The following is a 15,646-nucleotide window of genomic DNA, read 5'->3' as shown; positions in this document are numbered from 1 at the left end:
TTAACAGAAGTGAACATACACTGATAAATATTTCTGACATTCCTTATTTGAGCACATGAGATTACATTGTCACTCTTATACTTAAAACCACAAATGTGCAAAAACGGCTATTTCGACTTTTATGCAATCACGAATTTCATTTTTCATGTTCTTTGTTCTGAAAAAATATCTAATGAGTTGTCATTGTAATGTATGACAAAATTCAACGTCCATCATCACTAAAGTATAAAATGAGTGTGCTCTCTAATGCTACGACAGCAAATGTGCCTCATTAGCGATTTTCACTTTCTGGCACAAGCCCTCAGTGCACTGTGCAACCATGAACGTGCTACATACATTGATTAGATGTCCAACAAATTTTCTTTCAAGTGATTACATCCATATATTTTGTCTTCGGTTACATCACTTCATTACTTGACAAAACTGCATTTCAACATTGTTACTGAGAGTAAGACTGCGCATTGTTAGCAACCCTTTTGTAGTGAGCAGTAACCCTGCACAATATGAGCGAAAGAATGAGAATACTTAGACTGGTCTAGGAGATGTATAAAGAAAGCAGAATGATTCTAATATCCTGCAACAAAAACATCATATACACAACCGCAGCATCATCATGAGAAAGGTTAGGCAAATTTTAATTCATTAGGTATAAGGAAACATTTAGTTAGTTATAGAGTATGAGAGGATATTTAGCAAGAGTATGTTGTTTTGTTATTCAATTGTGAAAAGTATAAACAGACATGCCATTCTCAGATAAAAAAATTCTTCGTTCTTCAGGTAACTGTAGTTCTACTGGAGGTTCACCTAGCACAGTATCAGATCTTTATGTGTCATCTCACGAATTTCAACCTTCAAATTGCACTGGGACAATCAGCTCTGATGATGACTGTGTTGTTAATCTTGATAGTAACGCAGATGCTAGCAATTAGGATGAAAGACACCTAAGTAAATATGTAGAAGAACAAGGTAAATACAACTAACTACATCTGTATTCTGCAAACCACCATGAGATGCATGGCAGAGGATACGTCCCATTGTACCAGTTATTAGGGTGGCTTCTCATTCCATTCATGTATGGAGCATGGGAAGAATCATTGTTTGAATGCCGTGTGCATGCAGTTATTATTCTAATCTTATCCTTAAAATCCCTATTTGAGTGATAGGTAGGTAGTTGTAGTATAGGCCTTGAGTCATCATTTAAAGCCAGTTCTTGAAACTTCGTTAATAGACTATCTTGGGATAGATTACATCTATCTTCAAGAGTCTTACAGGTCAGTTCCTTCAGTATCTATGTAACTCTCTTCCATGGATTTAACAAACCTGTGACCATTTTTGCTGCCCTTCCCTGTATACATTCACAGGGTGTATACTGGGACAAGGAAAATAAATTCCCAGATTATTCCCAGATATCCTGTTCAAAAAATATGCTTTTCCCGGGCGAAAATACACTTTTTCTGTGCTAAAGGACAATAGGTTTTCCATAAATTTTCCCTTGGACCTGTAAAACTTATCAATTCTTTGAATGGTTAACATTTTACACACTCGCGTACAACTTTCCGGGGAAAAAAAATACGGAGGAGAGAAGTTTTGGAAAGACTTAATGAAAAAAAAAGAGAGATAAGTTTTGGAAAGACCTTTGATTTGCAGCAACATACGCTGCATATTTTTGTATTACAAAAGTATAAATTCGAATTGCACCAAACACAGCGCGTTAGTTTACGGAGTGTTGAAACCGAGGTTGCGATGTCCTTTCGTAAGCCAGTCATACAGTACCTCACGCCACATGATCTCGTCAGCCGATGACATCAGATATTCAGAGCAAAAGACATGTGTTATAGTCAGCCAATAGTAAGATCACTGGTTACGTAGTGCGAACACACAAAGAGAAAAAGTTAACATTTTATACATTTTATATTAATGTACACAGGATAGCTACAAGAAAAGCTAAGCTTTCACATGTAATATTGATCTTTTTTTGTGTGTGTTATACTTTAAGATACGTCACACAAATGTGCCAGTAAATTTAAAATGATGACATAAATGTCTGGGCCCGAAATTCTTGTAAGTGGCTGGTCCTCAAACTGCTCAATTTTAAACGTTCTGTGATTTAGAAATCCAACCCACTTTCTCACATGTAACATTAAGTGGCTGGTCCTCAAACTGCTCAATTTTAAACGCTCTGTGATTTAGAAAACCAACCCACTTTCTCACACGTAACATAATTCAATTTGCGTAAAAAGAATTTTACTTTGAAAGTAACGCTTTTCGAACCACCGTTCGCAATATTATCTGGTGACTGTTAGAAATACGTTCGATTTAGCAGTTGCCAGAAAGCGCCAGAAAATAGGCATTGCGCGTGAGCAGCTGCAGTGGTGTAGGAAGCCCACATGTAAATACGTATAAAGCACTAAGAGAGCTTACATTACAATATAAAAGAAACAGGGTATCAGATGATAATCCCAAGAGCATCGGAATTTCGTAAATCATGCTAAAATGCATAATTCGGCTTGAAGTGCACATTGGTTTTTTCCAGATTCACAATGAAGTAGATCCCATCTGATATTAAGTTTTTCAGTGTGATTTTTGGGATGTAAATTTTCTTGGAGTACCAGTACTCTATGATCTCATTTTTGTTTCTTTATTATGGCATAATGCCACACATGACAAAGGATGATAAGGTGCACTTGAAATTCAGAGAACAGTTGGAACTAACCAATACTGTGGAATGAAACAATTCGTTTCAAATAAAATTATTGCCTCTGGTGAAGGATTAATAAAGCCAAATTTCTTTAGCAAACTTGCAAAAATAACTTCATTGTTCTGCAAGGCAATTAATGCTTGACTGCTAATAACCTGGAAATGAAATAAAATCAGAAAAGTGAAACTATAAATATATTTTTGCCCTCCATAATTATGTGAATATATTTTAATTCACTTGATAGAAATCCGTTTTGTTTTCATTTGACGTGGGAGCTGTAAACGAAGAGAAGCAGCGAAATCACTTAACGTAAACACGGGTCACGTGGAGACTAATCCCCTCCACACAACAACTCAGACAACTCTGCGCATGAGCGAATCTAGCAGCTAGGGCGCGCGAGAAAAAATTTTTTCGTTAGCATCTGGCTGATAATGCCTATACAGCTAACAGCCACACTTCAAGTAGTGGGAAGTGGCGAAAGTACTGCTCATACACGGGTCAATTGCGCATGGGCATCAGCCCACTGGCAACTGGTCAAACGAACCTAATGTGAACAGTTGTGATGTCACGCTCATAGCGAGCAGTTTATTGTTACGAAGAATTACATAGTCTTCGCCCTACGGCCTTTGACATAGTTTTGCTATTTGCAGACGCTTGTGCGTGCATGGTGTTTTGTTGTTGTAAATTGCGCATTTCCTTTGCCACTAAAGTTTTATTATTTTTTTTCTCTCATTTATATTTTATTGCTGCAGTATCATTCTCCAGTAGCAGGATATAGTAACATTCTTTGCTAGAGAATCAATTCTTACCAGTCAAAATTACAAAAATTTAACTGAAAGATGAAACAATGAAAAATTCCCGGAATTCTGAAAAATTCCCGAGTTTTTCCCGGTTATCTCCCGGATGAAACAATTCTCGGGTTTTTCCCAGATTTCCCGGTTGTCCTGGGTCGTATACACCCCGATTCAATATCCCGTCAGTATTATTTGGTACAGGTCCCACACACTTAAGCAATATTATAGAATGGGAGCAATATTACAGAATGGGTCATACAAGTGATTTGTAAGCAATCTCCTTTGTAGACTGATTGCACTTCCCCACAGTATTCTACCAATAAACTAAATCTATCACCTGCTTTACTCACAACCGAGCCTATGTGAGCATTCCATTTCATATCTCTAAAACGCGTTACACACAGGTATTTGTACAAGTTGGCCAATTCCAGCAGTGATTCATTGATATTGTAGTCATAGGATACTACTTTTTTTGTGCACAATTTTACATTTATGAACATTTAAAACAAGTTGCCAATCTTTGCACTACCTTCAAATCTTATCAAGCTCTGACTGAATATTTATGCAGCTTCTTTCAGATAGTACTTCAGTATAGAAAACTGCGTCATCTGTAAAAGCCTTATGTTACTGTTAATATTGTCTGCAAGTTCATTAATATACAACATGAACAGCAAGGATCCCAACAGACTTCTCTGGTGCACACCCAAATTTACTTCTACATCTGACGATAACTCTCCATCCAAGACTACTTGCTGCATCCTTCCTACCAAAAAGTCCTAAATGCAGTCACAAATTTCACTTGAGACTCCATATAATCATACTTTTGACAATAAGTGCATGTGTGGTACTGAGTCAAATGCTTGAAAAATCAAGAAATACTGCAATTACTTGACTGCCTTGATCCAAAGCAGTCAGTATGTCATGTGAAAAAATTGTAAGTTGTGTTTCACATAATCGATGTTTTTTCAACCCATAGTGGTTGGCAATGAGGGACCGTTCTGTTCAAGATACCTCATTATATTTGAGCTCAAGAGTATGTTCTAAGAATCTACAACAAATCAATGTCAAGGATACTGGATGGTAGTTTTGCGTATCATTTCTACAACCCTTCTTGTAGACGGGTGTGGCCTGTGGTTTTTTCCAAGAACTGGGCACGGTCTTTTGTTCAAAGGATCTATGATAGATTATAGTTAGACAAGGGGCTAACTCAGCCCCAAATTCAATATAGAATCTGACAGGGATTCCATTGGTGTTTGGAGTTTTGTTCAATTTTAATGATTTCAACTGTTTCTCAACACCAGTGACACTATACTTACTTTATCCATCTTTTCAGTGGTGCGAGGATTAAATTGGGACAATTCTCCTAGGGTTTCCTTTGTAAAGGAACATTTGAAAATGGAGTTATGCATTTCAGAGACTGAACACTGACTTTGGTGCCACTAAGAACATTCACATATGACCAGAATTTCTTTTGGTTCTGTGAATCATCATTTGACAATATTCTGCAACAGTAGTCATTAAAGGCATCAAGCATGCTCTCTTGACAGCCAAACGTGTTTCATTCAGAATCTTTCTATCTATAGCCCTACACTTCGTTTTACACCTATTGTGCAGTAATCTCTGTTTCTTTAGAAGTTTCTTTACATTGACTGTATACCATGGAGATTCCCTCCCATTATTGACTGTTCTACTGGGTACATATCTACCTAGAGTGAGGTCAACTATTCTTTTATATTTGAGCCAGCGCTTCTCCACATGCTCCTGCCCTTTGCTGAAAGTTTCAGGTTCCTCATTGATATATGACACTACTGATTTTTTTTATCTAGTTATTTTTAACACATATATCTTTCTGCTTGTTTTAGTTGTCCTTTGTACTTTGGTAAACAGTGTTGCCAAACCACGTCATGATCTCTGATTCCAGTTTCAATGCGAACATCCTCAAAGAGGTCACGTCTATTTGTTTCGGAAGGATACAATTATCATTTTTTGCCCACCTCAGATACTGAGTCTCGACCAAAGAATTTCACACGCAGCTTCAATTTCTATCTTGGTGGATTTGAGTTTCTTGTTTACTGTGACAAATACACCACCTACATTTCCCAATTGCCTATCCCTTCAACATATACTTAAATTTTCCCCAAAAATCTCACTCCAATCAATTTCAACCAGCTTTCTGTATCTAGTATTATGTGAGCTTCACTGCTTCTCATGAGTACTTCAAACTCTGGCACTTTGTTGCGGATGCTTCAACAGTTTACCATTGGATTTTAATACTATCATCTGTGGGATGCTTATGGGACAATGATACTTCTAGGTTTCCTACAGCTACCATTATCTGGATTGGGTAGAGAGTCACCTAATCTAAAAAAAAAAACTGTGTGAACCCCACACATAGTCAGCTACCTGAGTAGCAGCCTCTGATGTGTAGGGCACACCTGACACACTTAGGGGGACCATACAGATATCAATTCTATAGAGCAAATCCAGGTAGTCGCAGCCTAACTTGCCACAGAACCTTTGAAGTCTCCAGTTCAGTCCTTCCACTCAACTGAACCAAAGGGACATGATCAGTTCAGTGGACAATGCTGCAAATTTTAAACTTTGTTGAAACTTCATGTGCAGACTTGTCTTCTCAACCTTCCCTACTAGTTGCTGGAATGACCCAAGAATGACCTTGGAGCAGACGACAGGCATCATTTGCTCCAAAGTGCCACAATCTGCAGTTGGTTGCACTCAGTTCTAACAATGACTGCTGGAATAGCCTCTTCAACATGTTGAAGTAATGTTCTTTATTAATTTTCTCGAGCACAATCATTGTCACTTTTTAAATAAAATCTAAATGTAATATTAATAACTGCAAATTATCTAGAGGCATTCCTATTTAGTAATTGTTACGAAATGGATACGAGACAAAAATAAATGGCTAAAACTTCTGAGATATCTACAAAGAGTGATCCTTGTTACATGTTCAGTGTGGCAGTAAGAGTAAATACAGCTGTGAGACGTAACCTTAAAAAGAAAGAAGACGATCTGCAGCAAATTCATCTATTCTCAAGGCATACTCAAAAAAACTTACCATGGCAGCAGCAAAACTTAAAGGATCTGCTCATAATGTGTGAGAAACAGATGATTACCTGAGAATAATACGAATACTACCACAATCTGTTGAGTGATGAAACCGTTTGTCACAAATTGGATGAACCATTTATTGAAGAGGACTCTCATGCAGATTGAAGGTTTCTTTGGGTATGTTTGGTTGCTTACAGTTGTATTATTGATTCAACCTTTTATTTTGTAGTTTATCATTTATTCTGAAGCAATGAAAGTGGAATAGGCATCAGATTTATATGATTTAGTATGCATGCCAAAAATCAGTATATGTTGTTAATTTCGGAACAAGAAATGTTCAATTATCCTCACCCCCCCCCCCCCCAAGACAACAGAGATATGATTATGAATTTCATATCCTAACATTAACATTTGTGATAACAGTAAATCAGACAATCAGTTTCTTACATTACCATATTTGATTTTTAAGAGTGTTTGAAAGATTCGATCACCCATATACCGAAAATCTGAAATTTCGCTGTTTTGGTATAAATGGGATGAGGCAATAGTTGTTGTTGTGGTCTTCAGTCCTGAGACTGGTTTGATGCAGCTCTCCATGCTACTCTATCCTGTGCAAGCTTCTTCATCTCCCAGTACCTACTGCAACCTACATCCTTCTGAATCTGCTTAGTGTATTCATCTCTTGGTCTCCCCCTACGATTTTTACCCTCCACGCTGCCCTCCAATACTAAATTGGTGATCCCTTGATGCCTCAGAACATGTCCTACCAACCGATCCCTTCTTCTGGTCAAGTTGTGCCACAAACTCCTCTTCTCCCCAATCCTATTCAGTACTTCCTCAATAGTATTATATTTCAAATTGTAAGGTATAAGTTCAATAGTCTTTTTTGTATCAGCTTATCTTGAAAATAAATGATTTTGCAATTACTCAGTTATAAATAGTTATTTTATGGTTTACTGGAAAGCATTTATAAACAATTACTGCATAATTTCCCAGTGCTCATTCATTTACAAAATTAATCTCTACTTTTAATATCTGCTTCATTTCTTCCTATGTAGAGCTGTCCTTTCAAATTCAACACTGCTATATGGTGTACAGACTGAGATAATTAATCATTTTAGCTACTAGTTTGGTTACATAAAACATAACTAGCTTCCACAACTGACAAAAAAAGAGCATCAAATATTAACTATCTAAACTGAATGAGGCTGAACAAGGTGAGAGAGAAACAAATTTCTCTGTTTCAAAACTTTTTTTCCCAAAGATGAAGGAGAAATGAAGAGGATTTAACCGAGAGCCATACAGTAAAGTAACTGTAAAACTTGATTGCAACCAAATCACAAGGAGCATGGAAAGAGAAGAAAATAATTTCTGAATGGATTTATTGAAATTAAAGGAACAAGGTTACTCATTTTTACACCCATCAGCACTCTTCTGGCTGGTGCCATTTTAATATGGATACTGTAGTGATACCTGTATCGTTACACACCATACTACAGTAAAGTTTTATACACTACATTAATAAAAAAGGAAGAGGCTGCTAATAAATGTTTACACAATTATTCAGGATGAAATTATTATTTGATTACGAGTTTCACAGCACTGTCCAACAATGTATTTTTCTCAACCAGCGTCAATCCTGAAAACATTGTTCATATGACACCCTACTCCCTCTTTTCTCGCTTGATATCCTGAAAGCCAGACAGATGGATGCAGTATTTCTTCACTTCTGAAATGAATTTCACTCAGTACCGCACCAATGCTTATTAACGAAAGTTTAATTATATGGAGTATCAAACAAAATCTGACAGGATTAAGGATTTCTTGTAGTTTTCTATAACAAAACTATCTGGAAAAAGTTACACAAATATAGGCAGATCCTCCCAAGATTTCAAAGAACTGCAAAAATGGCAACTTCCTCTAAATGATAAGGACAGTCAAATTGTGGACTTCACAAAAAGTAATCCACTGATTACATATCAATGAGCCTTGACTGGAATCAGTCACCTTCCCTACATGTAACATTTTTTATGGATATGAAATGGAAAGATCACATAGGCTCAGTTGTGGGTAAAGCAGTTGGTAGACATTGGTTCATTGGTAAGATACTGGGACAATGCAGTCAGTCCACAAAAGAGATTGCTTACAAACAATTTGTATGACCCACAAAACACTTGTGCAACACATCATAGAATACTGCTTTAGTATGTGGAACCCATACGAAATAGTACTAGCAGGGAATACTGAATGTATACGAAGACGTGCACTACGAATGGCCACAAATTCATTTGACTCAGACAGAGCAGCATAGAAATGTTGAAACATCAACTATCCTGTGAAAGTCTACTTAAAACGTTTCAGGGATCAGTATTAAGGGAAGAGTCTACAAACCTACTATAGTTCCCATGTATTACTCATATAAGGACCATGAAGATAAGATTAAACTAAGCACAGCATGCACACAGGCATTTATACAGTCATTCTTCCACACATAGTGCAATGAGAGGTACTGTCTGTCAGGCACTTCATAGTGGTTACCGGAGTATGGGTGTAGTGGACTGTTAAGGCAGCCAGTCCACAGTGAAGTAGCTGAAAGGGCACGCGTCAACTCACGCCGTCTGGCGTTAAGTCTGGAACAGGATACGTGATGAATGTGATAAAGAAAAGAACGTAGCTACTAGAACACTTAACTTTTATATCGTCCTTTGGTATACAGCATTCTGGATGATACAAGTGAGACTCTATCTTGAGGTACATGCAACGTCACAAATGGTTAATGGCGCCTTGCTAGGTCGTAGCCATTAACTTAGCTGAAGGCTATTCTAACTGTCTCTCGGCAAATGAGAGAAAGGCTTCGTCAGTGTAGTCGCTAGCAACGTCGTCGTACAACTGGGGCGAGTGCTAGTCAGTCACTCGAGACCTGCCTTGTGGTGGCGCTCGGTCTGCGATCCTGACAGTGGCGACACGCGGGTCCGACATGTACTAAATGGACCGCGGCTGATTTAAGCTACCACCTAGCAAGTGTGGTGTCTGGCGGTGACACCACAATGGGTGTATGTGTGCATAATTCGTAAAAATGTACTCACATTTAATTTTACACAACATGAAGGTGACAAGGAGAAAGACTGCAAATACTTCTGCTATAAATTGGTTATTGTGACACTAAAGATGTAACAAAGATTGAATGAACTAGGACTTGTTGTTGTTGTTGTTGTTGTGGTCTTCAGTCCTGAGACTGGTTTGATGCACCTCTCCATGCTACTATATCCTGTGCAAGCTTCTTCATCTCCCAGTACCTACTGCAACCTACATCCTTCTGAATCTGCTTAGTGTATTCATCTCTTGGTCTCCCTCTATGATTTTTACCCTCCACGCTGCCCTCCAATACTAAACTGGTGATCCCTTGATGCCTCAGAACATGTCCTACCAACTGATCCCTTCTTCTAGTCAAGTTGTGCCACAAACTTCTCTTCTCCCCAATCCTATTCAATACTTCCTCATTAGTTATCTGATCTACCCATCTAATCTTCAGCATTCTTCTGTAGCACCACATTTCGAAAACTTCTATTCTCTTCTTGTCCAAACTTTTTATCGTCCGTGTTTCACTTCCATACATGGCTACACTCCATACAAATACTTTCAGAAATGACTTCCTGACACTTAAATCTATACTCGATGTTAACAAATTTCTCTTCTTCAGAAATGCTTTCCTTGCCATTGCCAGTCTACATTTTATATCCTCTCTGCTTCGACCATCATCAGTTATTTTGCCCCCCAAATAGCAAAACTCCTTTACTACTTTAAGTGTCTCATTTCCTAATCTAATTCCCTCAGCATCACCTGACTTAATTCGACTACATTCCATTATCTTTGTTTTGCTTTTGTTGATGTTCATCTTATATCCTCCTTTCAAGACATTATCCATTCCGTTCAACTGCTCTTCCGAGTCCTTTGCTGTCTCTGACAGAATTACAATGTCATCGGCGAACCTTAAAGTTTTTGTTTCTTCTCCATGGATTTTAATACCTACTCCGAATTTTTCTTTTGTTTCCTTTACTGCTTGCTCAATATACAGATTGAACAACATCGGGGAGAGGCTACAACCCTGTCTCACTCCCTTCCCAACCGCTGCTTCCCTTTCATGTCCCTCGACTCTTATAACTGCCATCTGGTTTCTGTACAAATTGTAAATAGCTTTTTGCTCCCTGTATTTTACCCCTGCCACCTTCAGAATTTGAAAGAGAGTATTCCAGTCAACATTGTCAAAAGCTTTCTCTAAGTCTACAAATGCTAGGAACGTAGGTTTGCCTTTCCTTAATCTGGCTTCTAAGATAAGTCATAGGGTCAGTATTGCCTCACGTGTTCCAATATTTCTACGGAATCCAAACTGATTTTCCCCGAGGTCGGCTTCTACTAGTTTTTCCATCGAAGTCTGAGGGTATTTCGCCTGTCTCATACATCTTGCTAACCAGATGGTAGAGTTTTGTCAGGACTGGCTCTCTGATGGCTGTCAGCAGTTCCAATGGAATGTTGTCTACTCCCGGGGCCTTGTTTCGACTTGGGTCTTTCAGTGCTCTGTCAAACTCTTCACGCAGTATCGTATCTCCTATTTCATCTTCATCTACATCCTCTTCCATTTCCATAATATTGTCCTCAAGTACATCGCCCTTGTATAGACCCTCTATATACTCCTTCCACCTTTCTGCTTTCCCTTCTTTGCTTAGAACTGGGTTTCCATCTAAGCTCTTGATATTCATACAAGTGGCTCTCTTTTCTCCAAAGGTCTCTTTAATTTTCCTGTAGGCAGTATCTATCTTACCCCTAGTGAGATAAGCCTCTACATCCTTACATCTGTCCTCTAGCCATCCCTGCTTAGCCATTTTGCACTTCCTGTCGATTTCATTTTTGAGGCGTTTGTATTCCTTTTTGCCTGCTTCATTTACTGCATTTTTATATTTTCTCCTTTCATCAATTAAATTCAATATTTCTTCTGTTACCCAAGGATTTCTACTAGCCCTCGTCTTTTTACCTACTTGATCCTCTGCTGCCTTCACTACTTCATCCCTCAACGCTACCCATTCTTCTTCTACTGTATTTCTTTCCCCCATTCTTGTCAATTGTTCCCTTATGCCCTCCCTGAAACTCTGTACAACCGCTGGTTTAGTCAGTTTATCCAGGTCCCATCTCCTTAAATTCCCACCTTTTTGCAGTTTCTTCAGCTTTAATCTACAGTTCATAACCAATAGATTGTGGTCAGAGTCCACATCTGCCCCTGGAAATGTCTTACAATTTAAAACCTGGTTCCTAAATATCTGTCTTACCATTATATAATCTATCTGAATCTGTCAGTATCTCCAGGCTTCTTCCATGTATACAATTTTCTTTTATGATTCTTGAACCAAGTGTTAGCTATGATTAGGTTGTGCTCTGTGCAAAATTCTACCTGATGGCTTCCTCTTTTGTTTCTTACCCCCAATCCATATTCACCTACTACGTTCCCTTCTCTCCCTTTTCCTACTGACGAATTCCAGTCACCCATGAATATTAAATTTTCATCTCCCTTCACTATCTGAATAATTTCTTTTATTTCATCATACATTTCTTCAATTTCTTCGTCATCTGCAGAGCTAGTTGGCATATAAACTTGTACTACTGTGGTAGACGTGGGCTTCGTATCTGACTTGGCCACAATAATGCATTCACTATGCTGTTTGTAGTAGCTTAACCGCATTCCTATTTTCCTATTCATTATTGAACCTACTCCTGCATTACCCCTATTTGATTTTGTGTTTATAACCCTGTAGTCGCCTGACCAGAAGTCTTGTTCCTCCTGCCACCGAACTTCACTAATTCCCACTATATCTAACTTTAACCTATCCATTTCCCTTTTTAAATTTTCTAACCTACCTGCCCGATTAGGGGATCTGACATTCCACGCTCCGATCCGTAGAACGCCAGTTTTCTTTCTCCTGATAACGACATCCTCTCGAGTAGTCCCCGCCCGGAGATCCGAATGGGGGACTATTTTACCTCCGGAATACTTTACCCAAGAGGACGGCATCATCATTTAACCATACAGTAAAGCTGCATGCCCTCGGGAAAAATTACGGCTGTAGTTTCCCCTTGCTTTCAGCCGTTCGCAGTACCAGCACAGCAAGGCTGTTTTGGTTAGTGTTACAAGGCCAGATCAGTCAATCATCCAGACTGTTGCCCCTTTAACTACTGACAAGGCTGCTGCCCCTCTTCAGGAACCACACGTTTATCTGGCCTCTCAACAGATACCCTTCCATTGTGGTTGCACCTATGGTACGGCTATCTGTATCGCTGAGGCACGCAAGCCTCCCCACCAACGGCAAGGTCCATGGTTCATAGGGGTATGGAACTACGAGTATTAACTGGAATTCTACTCTACATAGGATGTACGATGGAACTGGAGGGTGACAAGGAAGAGAGGGTGGGGGAGAGGGAAAGGACGAGGGAGAGGGAGAGGGAGTGGACGGGGGAGGGGGAGAGGGAGATTGTATCTGTATGGATGGAAGTATGGGCACTTGAGGACAACACTGGTGAATGCAAGTTCTAGTTTGAGAACTGCACAAGACATCAAACTGCAGAATTAAACCAGGAAGCAGGATTTCCCAGGAAATCAGTCTCTGTATCTGAATGTCACACAATTCATCAACTAAATTCAACTTTGTATTTCCAGTAAGGCAACTTTACTGTTTGTACAATGTCCTCATAATTTCCCTTCTTTTCACTTTTCTTCTTTGTAACAAACATTTTCCTATGATTTTATGTTTACTCACAAAGATCAGGCTGTTCAACTCACAAAGGTCAGGCTGTTCATAACACCATGAACAACATACTGCTTACATCTTGATCTGGCCACCACTTCGTGGTAGCACTGTGAACACTGGAAATAAAAGACCATTTTTCTGATGTAGAAATGATGTGATAACTCAATTTTGTTCTTCTATTGATTCCTTCATTAATTTGTTCTCCAGGAATTCCAGAAAAGAACTAATAAAATCGCTTGCCAACAACCTACATTGCCAAACATATATGATCTACAATGCCACATTATTGTTACAGACTTTTCACAACAGTCTTATCCTAGCGCACTTCTTCACAAGACACACAAATATTCAGCCAAGAGTATAATGATGTAAATTAAAAGTCACATGATTGATTTTAATCTGAGGAAAGCAGCATCATTTAGCTACACATATCCAAATATGTAAGCAGTTTGCATCCGCCTCTGCAACCGCAAACACACACACACACACACACACACACACACACACACACACACACACAATTTGTGCAGCTGTGTTGTCCCAGCAGGAGACACAATGAAAGGACTGCATTTCGGCAGGTGGTTTAGGGGAGAGGTTGTGTGGGTTGGGAGGCAGGAAGTGGGATGGCAGGTAGGGAAGGGGTAGCTGGCAGGTCAGAGGGAGGCAGCCAGTGTGCAGGATAGGAATGTGGGACAGGGAGGCAGCAGGTGTAAAGTATAGGACTGTGTGACACAGGCACTGGAGCAGATGAGTTTGTGCAGCACATGGTGGTGGTGCTGATGTGAAAGCATGGATTGGGAAAGGGTGGTCGGACAGAGGAGGAGGAGATTGTTGTGCGGGTGCAATGGATTAGTGGAAATTGAGGCAAGGAGGATTACATGAGCAAAGCATGTGTTGCAAGGGTAATTCTCATTTGCACAGAACAGAACAGCCGGTGCTGGGTGAGGGATCCAGATGGTACAGGTTGTGAAGCAGCCACTGAACTCAAGCATGTTGTGCTGAGCAGCATGTTCCACCACTTGGTGGTCGATGTACTGCAGTAAATCCAAAGAAAGTCCATCATACATTACCGTGTGTTAAAAGAAGAATTGAGTGGATGGCCATCAGGTCCTGTATGTACAATTCCAACGAACACTTGGTCTGGAGTCACTATGTGTGGATTCTCTAGCCTGACTGGAACATCTATGGCCAGCTCCGACACTAGAGGCTTCAAAGGAGCAAGTGTTCCACTCGTGAGAATTACACAGTGAGCACCCTGCTCCACCAATGCCTGCATCCTATATTATGGAAAAAATAAATGCAAATAAAGTAACAGAAATAAAAACTTATGCCAGTATTATTCCTGTTTCATAATCAGCAATAATTAATTTACTTTCAATAACTACAAGGCATGGGCAAAAATATGGAAATACACATTACAATGCCTAATATGGTGTAGGAAACCTGTTGGCATTCAAAACAGCTTCCAGCTATCACAAACTGGTTAAATACTTGTTCTGCACGGTTTTCAAAGGAATCTTACAACATCCTTCCTGCAGAACAGAGGCAGCTGAGATAATGACAATGAAGATGGATATCGATCACACTGCCTTCTGTCTAAAGCAGACCACAAAAATTTACCAATATTGTGATATGGTGACTGCTGGCCAGGGGAGATGCAATAACTGATGCTAGTGCTCACAAAACCAGTCATGGACAATCCGAGCTGTGTGAACAAGGACCCTGTCATCTTGGAACACAGAATTACTATGGTATGGACCTGGTCCTGCCAACTGGTCACATAATCCTTGGCAGTAATGTGTGCTTGCAGAGTACTTATGGGGCCCATGGAATGATACGACTGCTCAAATAATCATCACTAAACCCCAGCCATGCTCCACTCTCGGAACATACTTAAACAGGGTCAAAAGTTGGAAAAATTGTGAAACAAGACACATCTGACCAAATGAGATTCTTCTATTGCTCCACAGTCCTTATGGCTATGAGACAATGTTTTCCTGTTACAGGCCTCTGCATCACTGATGAGTGGTTCTGGAATTCCAATTTGCCTTTGCAATTCCCTGCTTATGGTGCTGACAGGGTTTGTGAGTGTCACGTTCAGTTCTGCAGTAACTTTTGCAGCTGTCATACTCTCAATTTTTTGTCAGATCTTTTTCAATGACTGTCTGTCAGGATCACTCAACACACACTTCCAATTGTGATGTGGCTTAGAAGATGATGCTTTTCTGCATGTGGTACAAATCTTCAGTACAGTGCCTCTTGAAGCACCAAACACTTCAACTCCTTTAGTT

General features: G+C 39.4%; 1 protein-coding gene across 1 annotated transcript in view; it reads right to left on the bottom strand.

Moving 5' to 3' along the window:
- Positions 1 to 15,646, bottom strand: part of LOC126252046 (regulator of telomere elongation helicase 1 homolog) — a 122,749-nt gene that overhangs the window by 66,635 nt on the left and 40,468 nt on the right. The window contains exon 9 of the mRNA XM_049952841.1: positions 14,426 to 14,632. Within this exon, the coding sequence (XP_049808798.1) occupies positions 14,426 to 14,632 (207 nt within the window). The remainder of the gene's footprint in view (positions 1 to 14,425; positions 14,633 to 15,646) is intronic.

This window comes from Schistocerca nitens, chromosome 4 (genome assembly GCF_023898315.1).
Source record: "Schistocerca nitens isolate TAMUIC-IGC-003100 chromosome 4, iqSchNite1.1, whole genome shotgun sequence".
NCBI lineage: Eukaryota > Metazoa > Arthropoda > Insecta > Orthoptera > Acrididae > Schistocerca > Schistocerca nitens.
Note: the sequence above shows the minus strand (reverse complement) of the source record. Positions and strands in the feature narration are given on the sequence as shown.